The sequence below is a fragment of the Merops nubicus genome, unplaced genomic scaffold, assembly GCF_000691845.1.
Source record: "Merops nubicus isolate BGI_N331 unplaced genomic scaffold, ASM69184v1 scaffold2303, whole genome shotgun sequence".
NCBI lineage: Eukaryota > Metazoa > Chordata > Aves > Coraciiformes > Meropidae > Merops > Merops nubicus.
In genome coordinates this window covers 114,440-136,462 of record NW_008599367.1, presented here as the reverse complement: position 1 = coordinate 136,462, position 22,023 = coordinate 114,440, and the positions used below count along the sequence as shown (strand labels likewise).

At 37.8% G+C, this 22,023-nt stretch overlaps 1 protein-coding gene across 1 annotated transcript in view; it reads left to right on the top strand.

Moving 5' to 3' along the window:
* Nucleotides 1–22,023, top strand: part of KIF16B (kinesin family member 16B) — a gene marked incomplete at its 5' end in the record, with an annotated part of 121,923 nt that overhangs the window by 6,396 nt on the left and 93,504 nt on the right. The window contains 8 exons of the mRNA XM_008937337.1: nucleotides 3,882–3,979; nucleotides 4,483–4,592; nucleotides 5,212–5,354; nucleotides 6,722–6,890; nucleotides 7,088–7,219; nucleotides 9,836–10,011; nucleotides 11,878–11,943; nucleotides 15,690–15,749. Of these exons, the coding sequence (XP_008935585.1) occupies nucleotides 3,882–3,979; nucleotides 4,483–4,592; nucleotides 5,212–5,354; nucleotides 6,722–6,890; nucleotides 7,088–7,219; nucleotides 9,836–10,011; nucleotides 11,878–11,943; nucleotides 15,690–15,749 (954 nt within the window). The remainder of the gene's footprint in view (nucleotides 1–3,881; nucleotides 3,980–4,482; nucleotides 4,593–5,211; nucleotides 5,355–6,721; nucleotides 6,891–7,087; nucleotides 7,220–9,835; nucleotides 10,012–11,877; nucleotides 11,944–15,689; nucleotides 15,750–22,023) is intronic.

Genomic DNA, 22,023 nt, shown 5'->3' with positions numbered 1-22,023 from the left:
TATGTTGGACAGAAAGCAATAATTTTTGTTCAGTAACAGAACCAAAAATTTAGAATGTTACTGCTGATTTTTCTATGTCCAAGTTGAGACAAAAAATACTGCTTTTGAGAACATGAATGATTAGGTGTTTCTGAATGGATCTGGTTTTTAAGATTTCATTTGAAGGGTCAGAAGATAAAAATAGGTCCTTGTCCCCTGTTTAGAGAAGGCTGTGAAGGAGTAGAAACTGAGGATAAAGGTAGCTAAATGTATGTTTCAGCAAACCATTTTGAGAGTCTAGGGTAACTTAAAATTTAAGGATTAAGTCCTGTTGAGCACTGCAGTGAAGACCTTGGAAGAGGATGGTGTAGGAAGAGTATTTGGTGGATCGTGAGTAAAGGATGGGAGTACTCTCTTAGAGTTGCCTCCAGGGCTGTTCAAAGACAGAAAGAACCCACTAAACTGTTGGGAGTGGAGCAGTTTAAAAGGGATCACTGATGAAACCTCTTTGGCAGGCAGCCTCTACAGGTTTCATTCCTTAATCCTTGGGGGAAAAGGATACATCATGTCTTTTCCCAGCAGAACTGAGAAGGGCAATATTGCCACTTGTCCTTCCTTAGATCACTATTTTGAAATGTAGTAAGTTTGGCCACTTTGTACCTCCTTTAGCTTAGGAGAGTAAATTAGCTGTAAATCTTTTTCCTTCAGTTGTCAGGAATAAGTATCTTTATGTTTAGTTTCAATATGGTAAAGCAGAATAGACTTTTGTAACCAGAAAAGATCTTATGACCTAGATGTGGATTTCTATTTCAGAACTTGATAAAAGTGACATCTTTATGAGACTGCCTCACTATACCTGATGACCGTAATCATCAAGACATTGTGCAAATGAATAGGTGCTGAAACTTGTTTGACACTATTCAATAATAAAGGTCTAATCTTCTTGCCATGATACATAAATACTTTAATCTGGCTTTGTACAGAACATGTAAAATATACTCAGCCACCAAGTTAAATGCCTGAAAATTGATGGCCCTGTCAGAGAGACAACAGTACCATCAGAAAACTTCAATTGGAAATTTTCTTTTTTTCCCTATTTTTTCATAAAAAGTAACAATTCTAGTCACATTTTGCTTTTTAAAATCTGCTGTTCTTGGTTCTAGAAGGCTTATTCTGCAATATTGTGTGCAGCAACCATTTCAAGAAGTATGTGGACCAGTTAGAATAAGTCTTGAGCAGAGATACTGAAATGATCAGCAATCTATAAAATATGACCTATCAGGCAAGTCAGACTTGTGTAAGCAGAGAAAGACAAAGCTGTGGAGGAAGAAAAAGCTTACAGGATGTGAAAGGCTGCTGCAGAAAGGGAGGGAATAATTTGTTCCCTGTGTCCAAGGTAGATGGGTAAGAAACAGTACATTTAAATGGCAGTGAGGAGTTATCTGGGTAGCTAGCACAGAAGGAAAAGAGGCTTTTAATGAGAAAATTCAGCTCCGGAGTGAATTGCCTATTTTGGTTCTACAGATTTCCATGACTGGAAGCTCTGTTACCCAGACAAAAACTGTCAAAGATATAGTTGATCCTGCCCTGGAGCTGTAGGGGGAGAAACAGGAGAAAATATTTAAATATAGTTTCTAATAAAGAGTATACAGTCTGTAAGGTAGTACATTTTACAGATAAAATATGCTGGGAACTGTGTGTTCTTCCTTTCTCATCACTCTCTTGCCATGGTTGAGGTTACTCAATTAGAGCTAATATTTCCTATTTTAAGACTCTCTTTGCAGTTTCTAAATTATGTCAGACACTAATGACTTGCCTAAAACTTTGTGATGGATCTTTCATGTTTTTTTCCTTAAGCTTTAATTAAAACTGTTCAGGTGTTTCCAGGCATGAGATGAAAGAAAAGTATTTTTCCTCTTCTTGTATTTAAAAAAAAATTAAAACATGTCTATGTGCATTTCTAACACTGAGCCCTGAAGCTTTGGAGGTAAGAGATTGATACATACTGGGAAAGGTTGCTCTGGTACCAAAGGCATCTGCCCCAGTAAAAAAGCCTGATTAAGCTGCAAGTTTCTCCATTTATCTAGGGGTTATTATTTTTAAGCCAAGGTGCAGTCAGGTGAAGGGCTAGGTATGATAGAAGGAAAAAGTAGGTTATTATTTGAAAGAACAGAAAAGGAGACATCTTTGCCCATGGAGCACTTGCCCTGCTAGTGTCTGTGGCAGGGTGATCTGCTGTCTTTGTGTTATCCTGCCTCCAGGTATCTGTAGAATCCCACCAAACAAACTCATGAGTGTCTGGGCTATACTGGTGTTGGATGTTTGGTCTGGTTTGTCCTAATTTGCCTCCTGCTTAATTACAAGGCCCCTAACTCTAAGCAAGCACATTTCTTGCCTCATTGGTGCGTAGAATTAGAGCTAGTCCATCGCATCCCATCTCTTAACGCGTTTTTGGGCTGGAGGCAAATTGTAGCTGACAGACTGTTTTGTAAGCTACTTCTGAGTCTGCAGCACTGAGCCCAAAGCTCCTCTGTATATACGTGTCCTCTCCCTTGGCTCCTGGGAGCCCTGTTCACTCATTTCAGCTCTGAAGGGGCATTAGCTGCTGTCCTCCTGGAGTGACGGGGAGAAGGTGTGCTCCATTGGTCATCTACCTAGTCAGACTCAGTGGGAGTGGTGCAGCTAGGCTGCATGGCACTCTCCTGCTCCTCTCTGCTGCTGGGGAGAACTCTGGCTTGGGCTTCCAGCCTCTCTGCTGGGCTGCCACAGGGGCTCCCTGGGGCAGTGGGAAGAGGAGAGCTGTGTGCTGAGTGTCTGGGTGCCTCAGCGGTTCTAGACGCTGCCTTGCAGCCTGACATGTCTTTGACATCAGTGGTGGAGCAGCAGCCTCACTGGGATGAGGCTCAGTTCTCTTGTGCCAACTTAACTGAGAAGATGACATCCTGCTGCTGTCAGCTGCTGTGTTAGCTGAAGTGGCAAGGACCCTATAGTGGATAGTTGCCACCCCGCTAGCAAACCACGTAGTCCGTAGGGATCTGTGAGAAGGAATATGTTTTTTTTCAGTTTGTTTTATTAAACTGACTGAACACTTTATGCATGAAAACTCTTTGTGAGAAGATGACATCCTGCTGCTGTCAGCTGCTGTGTTAGCTGAAGTGGCAAGGACCCTATAGTGGATAGTTGCCACCCCGCTAGCAAACCACGTAGTCCGTAGGGATCTGTGAGAAGGAATATGTTTTTTTTTTTTCAGTTTGCTTTATTAAACTGACTGAACACTTTATGCATGAAAACTCTTTGACTGCAGACTTGAGCATTCAGAAGTTGAATATCAAATTTAATTTGGCTGCATTGTGGGCTACGGTGAATGTAGTTTTAATTTGGTTACTGCATGTTAATTTATCCGGAGGACCTGCTGTGTCTTTCAAGAGAGGAAGGACTGTGAGCTGGGGACTGGGGGATTGAATGAGAATGGCTCATGGACATATGAATGTAGCTCTTGTCCCATTCTCTGCAGATGTTGCCAGGTTCATAGTGAAATGAAAAAGAAGTTAGAAAAGATAATGTTGAAATAAAGCATCTCATATGTTACTCTGAGGAGCCAATTTCTGCCTTAAAACAGTCGGGATTATTCAAACTAAATGAGAGGGGCAAAATGCATCCTGATAGCAAAGAGCTGGAGCTAGTATATGTGTTCCAACACACACAGGAGGATTGAAGTGCCAAGGTGACTGCAGTTAAATTAAAGGGCAAGACAGAATTACTTGAAAAGTTTTGATTTCCCCCCGCCCCCCGCTTTTTTCTGGATGTTGGAACTCTCAACCTAGTGTTCTTGGGTTGTATTTTTCAAAATACGTTGTGCATGTGTATAATAGTCTTGGAAATAAGAATTGTTGCTCTTACAGGGGGATGCAGGTTTAATACCTCGAATTTGTGAAGGATTATTCAGCAAAATAAGTGAAAAGACAAAGCGGAATGAGGCATCCTTTCGAACAGAGGTCAGGTAGGTCTTAGTGTGCTAATACTTTGCTGGTTATCAAGCTTGTTTTGGTTATAACAACCTTGTTTCACTTTATCTCTCAAAAAAGTGTGTTTTTCAAATAACTTTCCATGCTTGGCCTCAGTCCTATAATTGATTTTTGTTGGCAGGCATAGTCAAAATGCACAATACTTCGAACTTCAATCCAACAGCTGTGCATTTTGCTTTATTTAAATGGTAGTGAAAATGCTTTTGCTTCTGGACAGCATCTCCCTTATTTTTACCCTTTACTTCAGGCTGACATTAGGAGATCTCGATCTTGCTAGTATCTGCTTCTGTTGTACTTGCTTCTTGCCTTTTTGGCTTTTTTCCTTCTGATACAAGTACGCTGTAGTCGTTACTCTCTTAATCCAGCTTTGGATCCATTTGCTTCTGCAGGCATCTTGCTTTCAAACTGTGTTAGCATGGCTGTCCTTTTTTTTAAGACTCTTGAATCAGTCGGTGGTTTTCTAATCTTTTTCTTTTAGTTATCTGGAAATTTATAATGAACGTGTGAGAGATCTTCTCAGACGGAAGTCATCAAAAACTAATAATTTACGAATACGAGAACATCCAAAAGAAGGGCCATATGTTGAGGGTAAAAACACTTTCAGTGTTTTGCACTGGATATTTTATTACCTTTTTATATTCTAAAATGACATGTCTAATTGCATAGGGCATTTTTATCTTTTAAAATACAAATAATGATGGATACAGTGCTTTCCGTAGATATAAAAAAGTTAAAGGAGAATAGCTTCTCATTTTATATCCCCATTTGCTTTCCCAAGTCTAAGATGAATATACATACACAGTTTTTGTCTGTAAATTTATAACACATTTTAAAATAATGTTAAGAGTTGCAATTGGTTTTAAGAATGTATTGACTGTGATTTCTAAGTGTTTAATATATAGATGGAAAGAACCTGTTAGGATCTAATTGTCTTAATCTGTCCTCTGTGAGGGAAGGTTCATGTCTCTTGAGGGATTATGCTTATGTTATTGCACTAAACACTTCAGTAATATTGCATATTTTTTCTTAATTTACTGTAAATGTGTAAATTCTCCATTGTTCACATGAGGCCTCATTCCTTTCCTTAAGTGATGACAGTAAACACTAATTGCAGCAGTACTTTGCAGTAGTGAGGGTAATTTGAATCTTTTTGTGAAGAAAGTCAAGTGCACTTAGGAGCATACTGTAACACTCTGCTTTTATGTAGATTTGTCTAAACATTTAGTGCAAAATTATACTGATGTAGAAGAACTTATGGATGCAGGAAACATAAACAGAACAACGGCTGCCACTGGAATGAATGATGTCAGTAGCAGGTCCCATGCCATTTTCACAATCAACTTCACTCAGGTAACAAAACAACCACCTCTGTCTTAATATATGTGTTTACAATCAATGATATTATTAATGAATAATTAAAAAATAAGCAAGTATGGGGAGATAGTGACTGTGCTGTTTGCTTGTGATAGTTAAAGTTAAAAGTGAAAATGCTGTTTGGAGAATTATAAATATATTTATCTGTGATTGTAGTCTTTAACATTTACAGTGTCATGTGACTACTTAAAATGGTATTTAGTAGATTTTGAGAGATGATTATGGAGAGTTCAGGCTGAATAGAAGCAACCAGCACTGGCGTGTTTCACCATACTGCTGTGACAGGAGTGGGTGAGGAGCATGTTGGGTGAGACTTCAGCCAGACCTGAACACAGGCTGCCTTTTACACTGTGGTGTTATCCAAGAATTATGAAAAAAAACTGTCTCCGTGGCCCAAATTGTAAAGTATAGAAATGTTTTCTGAGTATTTTCTTGTTGACTCTTCATTTGTTACTATTGGAAACATATTTGTATTCGTTGATTTAGTGGTTAAATATTTTTAATATGTTTACTCAGAGCATTGTGATCTTTTTTTATATGTGGTAAACTCCTTTCTTAATGGCTCCTGCTCTTGTTGCTTTTGGGGGGCTTTTTAGACAGTCCATGGATAACCTGCTCGATGAAGAGAAGGTAACAGAGTTGGTTCACTTGTCTGACAGAACTTTGCACATCTCCCTCCAAAACCACACAAAATCTTGTGGACCAGCTGTTCACTAATGATGAACTGCTCATTGCAAGTGTCTCAGAATAGGACGAGAGGCAAGCAGCAAAAGGTTTTGTTCTGCTATTCAACTGTAAAAGTAGAAGAAAATTTGAAACAAAACAATCCGAGTTGATTTATATGAATTAAGAAGAAAATTTGGAGGGGGACCTCAGTTAAAATCATAGATTAAAATTGCAATTGCTACTTATTTGAACTTGGAGACAGGGGGAGAAATTGAGTGTCAGTGTGTCTGTGTATGCTGTAGCTTGTTGAAAGCTAGATGTATAATAAAAAGTTGAAAGCTTACTGAAATGAATGCAGCACATATTCACTGTGCATCATGTAAATACCGATTCACAGGTGTCAGTGCATGTGCATAAGTGTCTAGAAAGGTGCAAATATTACAATTTAAAGTAGTAACCACTTGCATGGGAGTTATGCAGCAGTTAGTGATAAAATACCTTTCTGTGGCACCCCTAATACATCTGTCTTCTGAAGCTTTGCTGTTGTAAACAAGTTCAATTCAGTTGTGACATGAAAAGGACCACCAAGTTGCATCCAGTAGAATTTCAGAATTTCATGGCTTAACGTCCTTTTCTTTGCTGTTTTCTGTGTTTTCTTTTTTTTTTCTATTCTGTAGGCCAAATTTGATTCTGAAATGCCTTGTGAAACTGTTAGCAAGATTCATTTGGTAGATCTTGCTGGAAGTGAGAGAGCAGATGCCACCGGTGCCACAGGGGTTAGACTAAAGGAAGGAGGGAATATTAACAAATCTTTGGTTACTCTGGGAAATGTAATTTCTGCCTTAGGTAAGTCTCTGGGTTTTGTGCCTGTCTGTTTTGCAGGGTTTTTTTAGTCACTAAGTACCTTTCTCTTTATTTACTTTCACTTCTGTTCATTTTTACTTACACAAATAGTAACACATAACATTTTTTGAAAATGAATAAAAATCCATAATTATTGTGTTGTGTTTTTTTTTTTTTTTCCCCCTACCTCCACATCACAGCTGATTTATCTCAGGATGCAACAAATTCTCTTTCAAAGAAGAAGCAAGTATTTGTGCCTTACAGGGACTCTGTGTTGACTTGGCTGTTAAAAGATAGCCTAGGAGGAAACTCTAAAACTATAATGATTGCCAGTAAGTGTTTTTAAATTACTTTTTTGCTTCCAGAGCAGTTCATGCTTAGTAGGAGTAGCTGTCAATATTGAGAGTCCAGATGCTTTGTTAAGGCAGAATGTTGTTTACATGTATTAGTGTTTTCTTTCTTTCTGAATGTTTTAGAAGAGCTCTGCCCTTACCTACACTCTGCAGAATATGCCTTCCAACAGCAAAAGCTTGTAGGATCTCAGTGTGTTTAGGGGGGCAGTCTTGTTAGTCATGTCATGAACACTAGTGGGTATGCCTCCTGAATTTGAGATCTTCATTTTCAGCTGCAGAATGTTTGGTGCATACATCACTGGCTGGGTATTTGGTCACAAATGTAACAAGGCATGCGGGTTGTGTACAGTTCTTGGATGTTTGTTGGCATAAGTAAGGATCATCCAAATACGTGTGCTTAATTGCTTGGGTTTGCTCTGACATCTGCCTCACTCTTTCTTTGACACGTGCACAGTGTAATGGTTAGCTAATCTGAACAGTTCAACTTCAAATAATAGCTCCTGTGCCTTCTTAAGGTTTATTTCCATTCCAGACAGCTCTGTTGCTCACCATAAATGCTCAAACCTGGACCTAGATGAAGTCTGATACTTCCCTTATACCTCTCTTCAGGTCGAATCCCCAGTAAAAAAATGATAAATAAATCCAGCTTTGTGTATCTAGTGAATACTGATGTATTGATGTAAACGAGTTACTTATATCAGTCATCTTGCAGACTTTTCTTGCAGTTTCCTTTTTGCCCATTAGAAGCTCTGTAAGGATCACTTGTTTTAAACACCTATGGCATACGTGTTGCAGGTTTTTCAACAAATTGTATAAAGGGAGGGGAAGACTGGGTGTCAGAGATGTAGGGTGTGAAGAGGAGAGAAGCTCTGAAATTTCTCTTTCTAGCTGAAATGAAATGCAGTCTGATACAGTTTTCCCTTAGCAATGATGGGAGAGCAGAATCGAGGGAACAAAATGCATTGAATCAAATTCTGGTTCTTCAGTTGCTTTGTTACACTCAAATTCCCTGGTTAGCAGTTCATAGTTGCATGATTTTGGGGCTGTTACTGGAATCCATGCCACTTTCTTTCCTCAGGCTGATGATAGTAGCTCTAAAAGTGGATCTTGAACCAGATTGTTTTGTTCTTCTGACTGGTTAAGTAACACCATGCTGGCACCTTTCTTCTTGATGTTTTCTTTCAGTTGCATGGTTGGGTGTGGAGAGTTGTGGTTTGGTGTTTTTTTTTTTTTTGACAGAAGCAATTGGGAAATTTTAGAAGTAGAGTGAGCTTTCAGAGCCCATACTAATGATTACAGTGCCCAGCTGCTTTTTCAGCTACTTCCTCATCTATTAATGATGCTCCTGCTAGGCAGAGCCCTGATGGTTGATCTTTCCTCCAGCAGTAACTCTACTGGTAATATGGCTGAATTGCCTAAAGAGAGCCTGACAAGCTGTCTGGGTACATGTGGCCTGCCTTTTCTGTAACTAAACACAAAAAAAGCAAGAATATCATCTCAAACAAGGCTCTTATAAAAATACCTCCAATTCTGATTTGTCATATTTCTGTAATGTATTGTAACATCCCTTCAGAAAGAGAATAATTGAGTAGTGGAGAGGAGACAGTAGATGAAGTAGGCAAGTGAGAGAGTGAACTAGGGGGAGTACAGTCTACTGCAAGTGCATCTCCCCTAATTCCAGCAAGTCTCTACCACAAAAAGAATATGTATTACTGCTGAAGGAATGAGGAAGGGCAGAATATTTTGGTTACTTTTTTTCAGGTGTTTTCATTGTGTGATTCTCTGGGTTTCTTATTCAGTTTAATTATTAAGATTTCTGATCCTTCATCATTTCTGCTTGGTGTTCTCTCTGTTGATGCTCATCTGTATGGATGCAGTAATTACCTTTTACATTGAGAACATCTTGGATGTTGTTAGGGAAAGTAAGTGAAAAATAGCAGTAGCACTTTCACTTTAACTCCATTTTCTTTTTCCAGGTTAAGTTACTTGTAAAAATACTAATAGTTTATCTTGGTGCATCAGAAGGGTAACAATTCCATGTGCTAGCAGATGCCTGCAGCTCAGCAGAACAACTAGGTCTGAAGGTTATAGAAGCTCTTCTCTTGGTTTGGTTTTCATGTCTGCTTTTTGTTGGGATGCTGTTTAATTTTGCTTCAAAACTTCGACTGACCCTACTGTGGTTTTAACCTGAAATTACTTTACCATTCACTGATTACATTGATATGTACAGAATACTGAGCTTTTTTCCCCACAATTCTTGAAAAAAGAATTGGAAAAAAGCCTGTAAAATATTCCTATAGGATGTTTATCAGAGGAATGTAAATATAAATGTTAAATTGACAGCAAGATTTCTTTACAAAGGTTGATTATTGGACCTGATAGTTCTGATAGTCTTCTAATGCAATGCTTACTTAAGCTAGGTTCTGTGGTGTTGGAGCTGGGTGAAGAACTGGAACAGATTGTAGCCATACTGGTTAATAATATGTTTCTGTTTCTTCAGCCATGTTAAGTTTATTTGACTTGTAAAATATAAACTAACTTTACTAAATGAAAGACATGGTGCTGGATAAACTCTTTCTGATCTCCTCTCCTTAGCTATTTCACCCGCTGATGTCAATTACGGAGAAACTTTAAGCACACTTCGCTATGCAAATAGAGCCAAAAACATCATCAACAAGCCTACTATTAATGAGGATCCTAACGTCAAACTGATCCGTGAGCTGAGAGCTGAAATAGCCCGTTTAAAAGCCTTGCTTGCTCAAGGGAATCAGGTTAGCTTTACTTGAAATTTATGTGTAATTTTCATTGAGTTATAACATCTATTTCTAGAATGTAATGAGATAATTATCTTTCATTATATTGATTTGAGTAAACAAGCTCTGTGAGGCTATGAATGAATATTATTTTCCTGATTGAATCAGTTTCCATATGGCCAGTAGATTACCTCTTTTAACATAAGGGGGGAAAAATTGTCATCCCAAAGCTTTGAGCTTTCTCTTAATATAATCAGAGCTTGTTTGCAGTGTGCAGTTGGAACAGTTAGTCACCACAGCATAAGGAGACTGAGCAGTAACATATTTCCTGGCTCTAACTTGGGCTGAAGAGGCACTTCATCTACTATCTTAAAAGAAGTAGAAGGTATAAAGTATTTAAGATGTAAATCTAAAAATGTAGGAGTATGAAGGCATCTGAACAGTCCATTAGACAGCATGTAACATGCTAAATATGGAAAAGTTTTTTCAGTGATGGTGTAAGAAAACATGTCACACTGTACTTCCCTTTTGCATGATTCTTCTTTCAGTGTTAGTCACTATAAACATTTGCTGCAGGAGCTCAGTTAGGCTGAATTTCTCCTCTGTTTCCAGGATGGTGGAACCAAGCTAACAATAAGGAACATGCAATTGGCTCAGGCCAGTTTTCTCTTCTAAATAATGTCCCTCGGGACTGCTAGATTTCATACTTGAGCAAATATGATTTAGAAGTATCTGAAATAATACTTCAGATTTATTTCTAGAACGATCTGATTTTATTTTAGATGGGCTGTGCAATGTGAAATGTCAGTTCAGCATAGACCTTTTTTAATAGAAGGCTAGTACTTCAGCTAGATTTTCTTCTAGAATACATTTGCTGAAAAAAGAGATGGGACCACAGTTGGAAGCAGTAATAGGCATCGTAGATGATTGAAGTGGAAACTTCTGTTTTGTTACAAAAAATTAGAAAACTATGGGGTTGAATTATTCTATTATATTTGTGTTGGTCCTGTAGTCTTTAGGAGGGGAAAACTAATTTAATTTTCAAATATGGTTTGTTTTAGAGTTAGTAAAGTAGAGGTTACTTGGACCCCTTTGAAGATCTAATGGTTTGACCTAGTTCCAAGCTGTAAAACAGTGGATATCACAAAATATATCTGGTTCAGTTGCAGGGTGTGATAGATGGCTATGTGGGAGACAATAAAGAACTTGCTTAACTTAATTGAATTTGTGATGGCTGGTAAAACAGCAGGTAGTGTTATGTATGCACAGTAGAATATAAATCTCTGTATAATTTCTTTTGTGGTTTTCTGCAATAGTCTCAGAATACTGTATTGCAAATGCTTCTGTAGATCACTGAAGATAGTGGTTACCAAAATGTAGCACTGGATTCAGTGAGGAGGTCACATAAGGATGAGTTGCTTGTGTGTGTGCATGTTACATGGTAGTTTTCCTTTCCTAAGGCAAGCTACCTTCATATATATTAATAGAAGATAAGCAATATATGTATGTGTTGAAGCAAAAAGGTTAACTATTGATGCAAAATAAATTTTCATGTTTATCAAAAAGGTAAAGAGAGATGTATCAGGACTTACCCATTATAAACTTGTGTTGGGTTTGTATCTGTACGTGTGACTGTATGTATACACAATGAATGAAAAGAGTACTCACAAACCAATGATTTATTTGAAATTCTGCTTTGACAAGGGTTTGATTACTCTGTTTACAGTGTTTCAAGGTGAAGTGGTGCATAATGGAGTTTAAAATATTTCATCCTAAATAATAAAAAAAGAACAATTGCATTACTTTCCTTTGATACTGCCAGAAATTGTTACTACTTTTCTTCTCTTTTTTTTGCTTGACAGTGTTTACTTTTTACATTTTTAGATTGCACTCTTGGATTCTCCAACAGCTTTAAGTATGGAAGAAAAGCTTCAGCAGAATGAAGCAAGGGTGAGTTTTAATTTTGTAAAACAATTTTTAAAGAGGAAAAAAAGGGAAAAAGGTGAGATCTAGGTGTGAGAGTGTTGGTAAATTTCAGGATTTTTTTTTTTTTGGATAAACAAATAAGTTTTCATCCACCAACAGCATTGCCTTGGTGCTTTTTTCAAACAAACAAACAAAAAAACTGTGTGAAATTGTGATTTTGTTACCCTACTAACATAAGGTAACTTAGTAACTAAGAACAAAATGATACAATTGATATTTATATAACAGTTCTATTCAATAAAAATATTTGTTCCCAGGCCAGCTTGCCTTACAAAGAAAGTATGTTTCTAACTAGAATAGAGAGGGGAGAGCCACTAGATCAGAGGAATTAGTAACCAGTAACAAACAAAGCATTCATTGTTTAGCAAATACAGCAGAAGATTTATGGGTAAAATGATCAACTCTTATGCTCTCAAGTAATCAATAACTTGTGTTGTAGGGTAGGTTTCCAGAAAATTTCAGTCTTTAAATCCGGTATCTACAAATATATTCTTTGCCTAATTAGCTGTATTTTGGGGGGAAGGTCTGAGATCTAGCTGTACTTGGTAGTGTGCCTCACACCAAGTTGTTGTAATAATCCAGCCCAGTGTAGAGGCTGGGAAGAATTCCCAGACAGTTTGGATATACTCACAGGGTCCAAAAGAATATAGATGTGATGGTACTCTCATTTCTCTAATCTGTCCTATCACAGTGTTAATTCTTTTCTATATGTTTACCTGTTTTTAAAGCTAATGCAAACTGTTTTGAAAAAAACAGTATTACTTTAGGAGAGGACAGGGAAAGTATTTGGAATCATTCAGCTACATGGCAGCAAATATTTAATTGTGAATATTGTCAAGAAGGTGCAAATCATATGTAGAGATGATACTGTTACAATTTAAAGAGATTAAGAAGCCACTATTTTTTAAGGTTTATACTGGTGAAAACTTTATTGTTAACTAGAGAGTGAATGTGTTGCTTTGGGAATCTTGTTTTAATCCAAGTAATCAGTCAGGATTCCTATAGATAATACGAATTTTAAAGGTATGTTGAAACACTTTTCAGTGAAATGATACATTAAAAACAAACTTCTTGACAAAAATGGACAAAATATGTGTTATAATATGAACCATAACTAGCTGCAGAGTAGACTCCAGGCCTCTACAGAAGCCAAATTTCTGGTAGGAATGTATTTGTCACCTTTGTGCAGGAATCCTTACTGTGTTGTATTCAATGATTACAGTAGGATCTCCATAACTGTAGTAAGAGCCTTCAGTTGAAAATTAGTTGTTTTAGTTATTCATACAAGGTTTTAGAAAGTTTTTAGCTGAATGATGATACTGTTAGCACACAGAGTATGTTGTTATGTTTGTGCACAAATGAAAAGCTTTCATCTAAGAGTAGCTGGGTAATTAAACTGCTGGCTATATGCTAATTAGAGTGTGTTATTCATGCTCTGACACTAATCACTGCTTGTCCTGCTCACAAGTGTTGCCCCTCTGTGTGGGGAGTATATTGAGCATATTTTATTGTCTTTTGTTAGCTTCATTAGGAGGTTATGTGATTACTATTTGTGATAATGATAATAGACATAATTACTGAAAATTCTTAGTAGATATTGCAGTGGTTATAGCTTTTTTTATAATTGAATGATTGCAATAATTTGTTTATACAGATCTAAAAGACTCTATCACCATATTTAAATGATCTGACAAATATATGGTGGCTTTCCTTAATGAGTTGATTTGTCTTTATATAAGAACAATTTTTAAATTGTTTCTGAGGAATAAAAATTGTTCTGGTATGATGAATAGACTTATGATAGACCTTCATGTTTTTTCTTTAATACTTTCAATTATTTCTTTTGTTTTAACTTTCCAATTAGCTGCACTAGGAATAATAACAAGGCACTGAAAAATGTGCTTACGTGGTTGAAAACTTGAGATACAGGTGGAGATAAGAGACATTTCTTTAGTTCTCTTTGATTAATTTGCAACTGATCTGCAAAGATTGCTAGAAAAATAGGCTGTAGGTGGCAAATGTGGAGATATAGCTGGGTTTTTTTTCCCCCAGCTTTTCTGCAGATAAAATGAATTCAAGTAATAAAAGTGTATGTATTTTTTTAAAAGTCTATGTATTTAATACCTGCACAGAAATCTGGTGGTTTAAAGTGTGAAGGTGTGTGTGGATATATATGTTTCATTTAACATGATTATGATTCCAAGTCAGCTAGAGCTTTGAGGTGAATCTGCCTGGAGCACCCTGTATGCACTGCTTTCTAAAAAGTCTCAAAGGCTCTGAAATGAGAAGAACCTTTACTGGTATGGAAGCTGTGGAGGTTAACTTATGAGATGGACAACTGGATGAGTAGGAAAGCCAGAACAAAAGCTTAGTGTTCTGTCAGCCCGACCTCAGTGCTGGGGAAGGTGTGGAGCAGATCTTCTTGAGTGCCATCGTGTGGCATGTACAGGACAACCAGGTGCTCAGGCCTAGTCAGCATGGGTTTAGGAGAGGCAGGTACTGCTTGACTAACCTGATCTCCATCTATGACAAGCTGACCCACTTAATGGATGAGGGAAAGGCTGTGGATGCTGTGTACCTGGACTTTAGTAAACCTTTTAACACCATTTCCCACAGAATTCTGGAGAAACTGGCTGCCCATGGCTTGGGTGGGCATATGCTTTGCTGGATAAAAAATATGGCTGGTTGCTGAGGCCCAGAGAGTGACAGTGGCTAAAGTCCAGTTGGTGACTGGTCACAAGTGGTGTTCCCCAGGAGTCAGTACTGGGGCCAGTTCTGCTTCATATCTTTATCAGTGATCTGGATGAGGGCATGAGGGCACCCTCAGTAAGTTTGCAGATGCTACCAAGTTGGATGGGAGTGTTGATGTTCTTGAAGGTAGGGAGGCTCTACAGAGGGACCTGAACAGGCTGAATTGATGGGCTGAGGCAAATGGTATGAGACTCAACAAGGCCAGGTGCTGGGTCATGAGCTTGGGACCCAACAACCCTGTGCAATGCTACAGGCTTGGGGAGGAGTGGCTGGAAAGCTCCTGGTGGAAAATGGCCTGGGGGTGCTGGGCACCAGACAGCTGACCATAATCCAGCAGTGTGCCTGGGTGGCCAAGAAGGCCACCAGCATCTGGGCTTGTGTGGCCTGCAGGACTACACCCATTGCTCTCCTTGTCTTTAACAGCTTTGCAAGCAGCTTTTAACTTATATGCTGCTCTTAACCAAGTGTGGAATTTTGAAGTTGCATCAAACCTTGCTCAATTTCTCTCCTGAAGGCTGCCTGGCAGCTTCTTCCTTTGCATGCCATCCTCTGGAGGAGAGTGTTTTAGCCTGAACATTCCTACCTGTGCCATGGGAAGGGACCTGTCATCTTGTTACAGCTAAGGATCAATCTGTAGCAGGAGACTTTGTAGGTCTGATGGAGCACTTTATGGAATTATTCAATTTCTTTCAAAATGCCTGCTATTGTTTGAAGTGGCTGTCCCTGTCCTTCAGTTAATTTTATACTATAAGTATGAATTCTGTGATTTTCCTTTTTGAGACAGAGATATTGTAGATATTGCCACTTATTGCTGGAGCAGCAGTACCCTTGCAAATGTTGAAGTATTAAACTTCAGAAAGAATTGCACACACATTTAGTACTTCTTTGAGAATGTGTTATTAAGGACTTTACAAGAAATGTGATTTTTGATTTTTTTTCTTATTGATTTTCTTTTCTAGGTACAAGAGCTGACCAAAGAGTGGACAAACAAGTGGAATGAAACTCAAGATATTCTGAAAGTAAGTCAAATAAACAAATAGTTAACTTGGCATTTGAACTAGCCTTAGAATTTTTCCCTTAAAAAAAATAGTTGTTGTTCTAAGTCACCTGCTTTGGCTTTTTTTAATGTCACAAGATTTTCTCAGTCTTGTTCTAGCTTATTCCAGATAAATACTGTTTTAGAGTTTTTAAAAGTAAATGCAAACTCAGTAGTATTTTTAATAAGATTTTAAATAAATAAAAGGTTTTTTTTTTAAATAAAAGGTAGCACAACTCTTTCTTCTCTTCACCATAGTGACCGCACAGTGTGAAACAGATCTTTAAATTACTGAATGTTTTTATTGAGTTGGAAAAGATTAAAACCTGGGACAGGGGCAAGCAGGTTCCTCATCCTCTTGGTACTGGTGTTGTATCAACATGACCTGTGAGTGATGACCTTTTATGTGTCGTTGGGTATCTTCGTGAATGTGGTGCATCGCAGACGCAGATTTTTGCATTGGCCTTCAGACTGATGTTTTGGTCAGATATGGCTTGTAAGCTTGAGCAACTTTCTGATTTCTGCAGTTCAATCTCCTCCAGTAGGTCTTCATCAAACTGGACAGATGGGTCTGGTCTAAGGGTGCTCTGGAGCCCCAAGCACAGAGATCTTTGCAGCCGATTCGCATACGCTGGCCCGCGTTGTGCTCATATTTTATGTGAGTCCAGACTAGGTTTGGAGCAGCTCAATCACACAGTGCTCTCTTGTGTCTTGTAGGTTTTGTACAGATCCAAGAAGGCAACTTGGCAGTGTTTTTGTAGTCCATTTTTTGCATGGTGCAGACTGAGGCTTTTGTGTTCTCTGTGTGTATCTTTGCTTTCCTGCTGTCTAGGTTGTACTGGTGAAGTTTTTATATTCCCATTTGGCTCATGATTAAGCTGATAGTCTGAAGTGATATTTTAATGGACCACTTTCTGACTCCATACATGCATACAAGCACACAGGTGCATGTGCACATGCACACAGAGGAATAATTCCCAAAATTTCTTTTCCATAACATAGACTGACATTTTTTTTTTGCCAAATGTTTTAACTATTCTGTTAAATAAGTTTTTTTTTAAAACAACAATTAAGCTTTCATGACTTGTTGTATATGCTGAATATAAACTTGTTTGGAAGGCAATTCAAGCAAGTGTTTAGAAGTAATTTTTAAATTCTCCATATCACTGATCTGAAACTTGACTTTTTTTGTAGTTTTTTTTTTCCCTCTCACTTTTCAATTACTTTTTTTTTTTATTTCAATTCACCACTGTGTCTTTTATCTGACTTGAAAATAAATTGAATGGCTCCATGCTTAAAAATAAAACACAAATAGCATAAAGAACAGAGCAGGGTTGGTAACTGCCTAGCAGATGGCATGGCAGAATGGACTGTTTGATGTCTGTCTACATACTGAACTGGGAATTACCATTTGCATATTCCTTGGAGATATTTTTGGGTCCAGTTTTACATTGTTGCTGTGTTATTTTCTGATTTTGAAGCATCTATACATACATAGAACTTTATTAATTTTTCTCTTTTGTCTGAATTGAGGAGCTCATTGCACATGGGGAATCTGTGAATTTTGGTTGAATGTGAGTGTGATGTATCGTATAGGAAATTTTTAAAGCTTTATGCAAGAACTGCTGGTTCTTGCACAAAAATTACAGAATTGTAGGTGGTGTTAACTGAACAACTGATATAAACAAGGGAAAATGGTATTTGTTAAATAGCTGAATATAAAGGACATAAACACAGAAGCTGTAATTCTCCTTTTCTGATACTGAGCTTTGTTCAATTCGTACAGCTTCCGCATTTTGCACTTCTAGATGCTGGTACTCAAACATAGCTTGCATTTCAGTTCTGGGTTAAAGGCATTTGATAAAACTTTCTTGGCCTTGAAAACCTGAAAATCTGCAAAAGATTTCTTGGTTGTACTGTTCTATTTTACGCCCTTTTACTGAAGCTATCTGTATTTTGATTTACTTCTTGTTTAACGATTCCTGAAATCACTGCCAGCACATGAGTGGAAAGGGCTTTTTGGAAGTTTGCCAGGCTGAGCCACTGGAAAGCAGATTTTAAACTACAGAGAGCAGCAGTGTTTCTTGTAATGGACTCCCTATAAGTTCTCTGGCTTTTTTGTTTCATTATTGATACACCCTCTCTTGCACGCAGAGACTGTACATGTTGTTCATTTGTAAAACTAGAATGGCTCGGCACCCTTTGAGAAATGAAACTGTCTTCACGTGTCCACCTCACTGCAGTCACAGCTGCAACTTTTTCCATGCCACAAATCAGTAACTTCCAGGACATAATTCATTAAGGTACTTCAAATTTCACATTCTTGTTTGTTTAAAACTGGCTTCTTTTTGCCTCCCCCTGCGCTGGCAGTCTTGAGATAGTGGCTGCCTTTCAGTTCTTGCCCTGCAGCAGGTTTGGAGGATTAAAAACCTTTTGCTTTTCAGTCCCTAACACCTTTTCCTTCAAATCTTTTAGGCAGTTGATTTTGAAAAATCATGTAAACAGCTACCTATTACCTACACATATATGCCTGCCAGATGCAAGGACACTTGCAAGTGGCTGAGCAGGATTTCCTACTCATCATTATATGTCGTTACACTTTTAGATACTAAGTTCTAAACATCAGAGTTCACGGTTTTAAATTGTTCTCACAGGCTGATGGGAAAATCTGTTAATGCTTAAATCCAAAATAATTGAAAGGATTTTACATAAGCCTTGTAAAATACAGGAAGCCAGATTCATAAGGCATGCTGTGTCTTCTGCTAGATGAACAGATACTGCTGGAAACAGGTGCCTTGCTTTTACTGAATACAGTGCTTTCGTCAGGCCTGACAAGTGATGCATACTGATTTGCAGGGAAGATGTTCCTCAAACTCTTATTCACCCTTGTCAGTTATTTTGAACCTTGTTTTAAATTAGTCCAGCAACATCTAAGTGTTACCTTGAAAATAATTCATAGAGAATGGAAAATACTATCCAGCTAGAAAATATTGAGGAAGAGAGAATACTGTGTGAAGGCAAGTTTCTGATAAAAAGCATTTGGAAGCTTAAAATTCAATTATTTCAATGGGCACAGTGCCATGTGTGCAGTCGACATGTGCAGCCCAGTATTTGTCCTTATTTCTGCTTGTAGCTTTTATCCCCTTTGATGTTTGTCTCTATGGAGCTCACCCAACATTACAGTTTTCCATCACGGTGTGCATCCTCAGAACTGGCTATGTTGGACTGCCCTGTCTTTGTGTTGTCAGTTCCAGATTTGGTACAGAGTCTGTGTGGCTGAATGTCATTATCAGCTGTGAACCTCTTGTGTAATCCTTCATATATGCTGTTGTCAGATTGAATGGATCTTGGACTGGTGGTGGTGGTGTTGCTAGCATGCTCTCTCCTTCATGCCTTTGGAAGAAGCCCTTTTTCAGGGTGACTGTCTGTGTTCCTCTGGAGTCTGAGATACTGTCAGCTCACACCTAAAGCCCAAATCCTCATGATTTCCTCATGCAAAGATTAGGACACTGCACACACTGGGGTTTTAAATTCGTGCTGACTCCATATGAAGTATTCCTCCTTGGGTAGCATGGCAGCTTCTTGGCCTTGTTCATCTGTCTGAAGTGGCAAACATTGTTTCCAGTGGTGATGTTTGTTTTCAGCCTTGACCTCCTCACCATAATTCAGCATGCCACTCTAACCTTACCTAGTAATACAATCAGTCCTGTGTCCCTCTTCTTAATCAAAGGGAGGAAATTTTAATATCCTTATTAATAAACTTAATAAATACATGGAATGATGCTTCAGCAGTCGGTAAAATACTGCATCAAAACCCAGAGGGCTAGTGTTTGATTTGAAGCCCACAGGCTTTGGATTATTTCCTCAAATGTCACCAGCTGTCAAAAGAATTGGACTTTACAAACCAGCACTGTTTACATTGCTTCTCTGTCTTCAGGTGTCTTGCAGCCTCAGCATTTACTTAACTCTAGCATTTCACTTTCATCTCACTTTCATTGAATCTTTCTATGTTGTTTTTTTTCCCCTCTATTAATGTTCTTCCATAAACATCCCCAAAAAGAAGAGGAGGAGGGAAGAAAAACTGTTTTCTTCTTTTTCCTTCGTTTAATCCTATTTATATTGTTCTGTTAAAGATCAGTCCTGGGGTCTGCAATTTCTTTGGATGCTTTCTAAGATGTTAGGGTAACCTATCCAACTTTTGATTTTTCTCTTTCTTTGAGGCTTTAATTGGTACAAAACTTCTTTTGATGTGGCTGCTATATTTGACTGCATGTATTGTCATTCTCCTACAGATCTTTTTTCTTTTACTGGCATCTTATTTTGTCATCTTTTGTGCATGTTCCAATTTCTTTCTCTAACCTTTAGCAGCTTTTATATTAATCTTTCTAAAATGTGTACTCCTTTATATAATACTCTGCTGGTTTTTCTTACCAACTTTCTTTTAAATTTCTTACCCCCCTTACTGCTTGTGTAGAAATTGGTTTGACTTTTAGCTTTTGCCTTTTGATGTATGTCATTTATACCTAGCTTTAAGGTATTTAGATCCTTTTTTTTTTAACTTCTAAGTAGATTTAGAGTTACCTTTTATTTTGTCATCCGATTGTTTGATTCTAATCACGTCATTAGCTTTGTGTGGCAGAGCTCAACTGATGTCAAAGGACACAGAGAGATCTGTCTTCACAGAGTCCATTAAAGGACAGGGTCTTCTTTTGTGTATGTGTGTCTAATTCTCATGATCAATAGTTTAACTAGTAGCTGCTTCAGATGGCTTTGTCCTGTTGGATTTAGTGACACCACCTCCCTTTCATCAATAATGAGTATTCTGCCGCAGGACTTTGCCACATGTTGTGTAAATACATTATTGAACACTGTTTATTTGGTATTTTCCTTTTTTGTGCCCTTTGTTTGACTACTGGTTAATAGTACATTTTTATGCCTTAACAATGGTTGTTCCTACCTGGGGAAGAAATCTATATGTCTATCTTCAAGCATTAACATCTATCTCTTTTTTTTTAAACATGCTTCTTTTGGGGGAAGAAAAAAATAATGTTAACTTGTTATGATGAATAAATACAGATTAATACCAAACAGTTAATTTGGTACACATACTCATCTAAACAGGCGGATTTTCTTTCTTTAGGCATCTTGGCCATATCCAGCAAAGACACAAGGGACCAAACCTCAAAAGAACTGTGTTGCTCTTTATGAGGTGCTGATGAGGATAGCAGGAGCTAATAGATTCTGATTTAAATAATTTCCTTTCTCTGCTGCCTTGTATACTGTAGTGAGCTCTGTCAAGACCAGTTTGTTGTGTTCTGTATCAATGCTCCATTAGTCTACTTTTATTTGCATTTTCAGATAATTTTTAAACCACAGTTGCTGAATGGTACTTAAACACTGTTACCTTGGTTCTCCTGCCTGTGAGGCTGGGCATACTTCACTATTTTCCTCTTGTATGCCTTTTTGTTGCTTTCTGTTAACCTTGACTGGCTTGTCTCCTTTTCCTCTTCTCACTTATTTTGTGTTCCGCTTCAGTACCTTACCCTTTGATGAACATTTTTTTTTTTCTTCATTCATTCTTGTATTTATTTTAATGGCCTCAGTCCTTGGGTGAGAAGCACTTTTAGTTAATACCTGCTACTTTCACATGAAATTCTTATGTCTCCTTTAGACATAATACTCATAAGTCCAATTTTTGGTAGCTATAGGGTAGAGAAACTGTGCAATCTCCTGGGCTACTGAAGAACTTTTTAAAAGTACTTATTGCATCAGTAGTAATGGTAATAATCCATTCACCATGGCATGGGGTTCTTGTCCAAAACACAGTACTTGTGATACTTCCTCATTCAGTGTCTTCGGTAACCAACAAAACCTTGTGGGTTTTGTGCCTGTTGCATAGTAAGATTGCTAGAAAATCAGGAACCTAATGCATAATGTAGTTGTTGTAAATCACTGATGAATGGCTAGGTAGTTTGTATTTTTTAATAAAATTATCTGAGGAACAAAATCTACATCTTGATATTTGTAATTATGTCAACCTAATGATTTTACCATTGGGTAAACTGAGTATTGGAGAACTGCGTACTATGAAGTTTTTGCAAAAGACACCAATCTAGTCTTTAGTGCTGCCCTTAAAAAGTAGCTGTGACATCTTGAGACTTCTGGGCACATGCCTTTTGAACACAGGTTCTAACATGGTTGTATTTACAGGTTGAATGAAGAAAAACAGAGTTGGAGGAACTGTGGGCATTTATGTA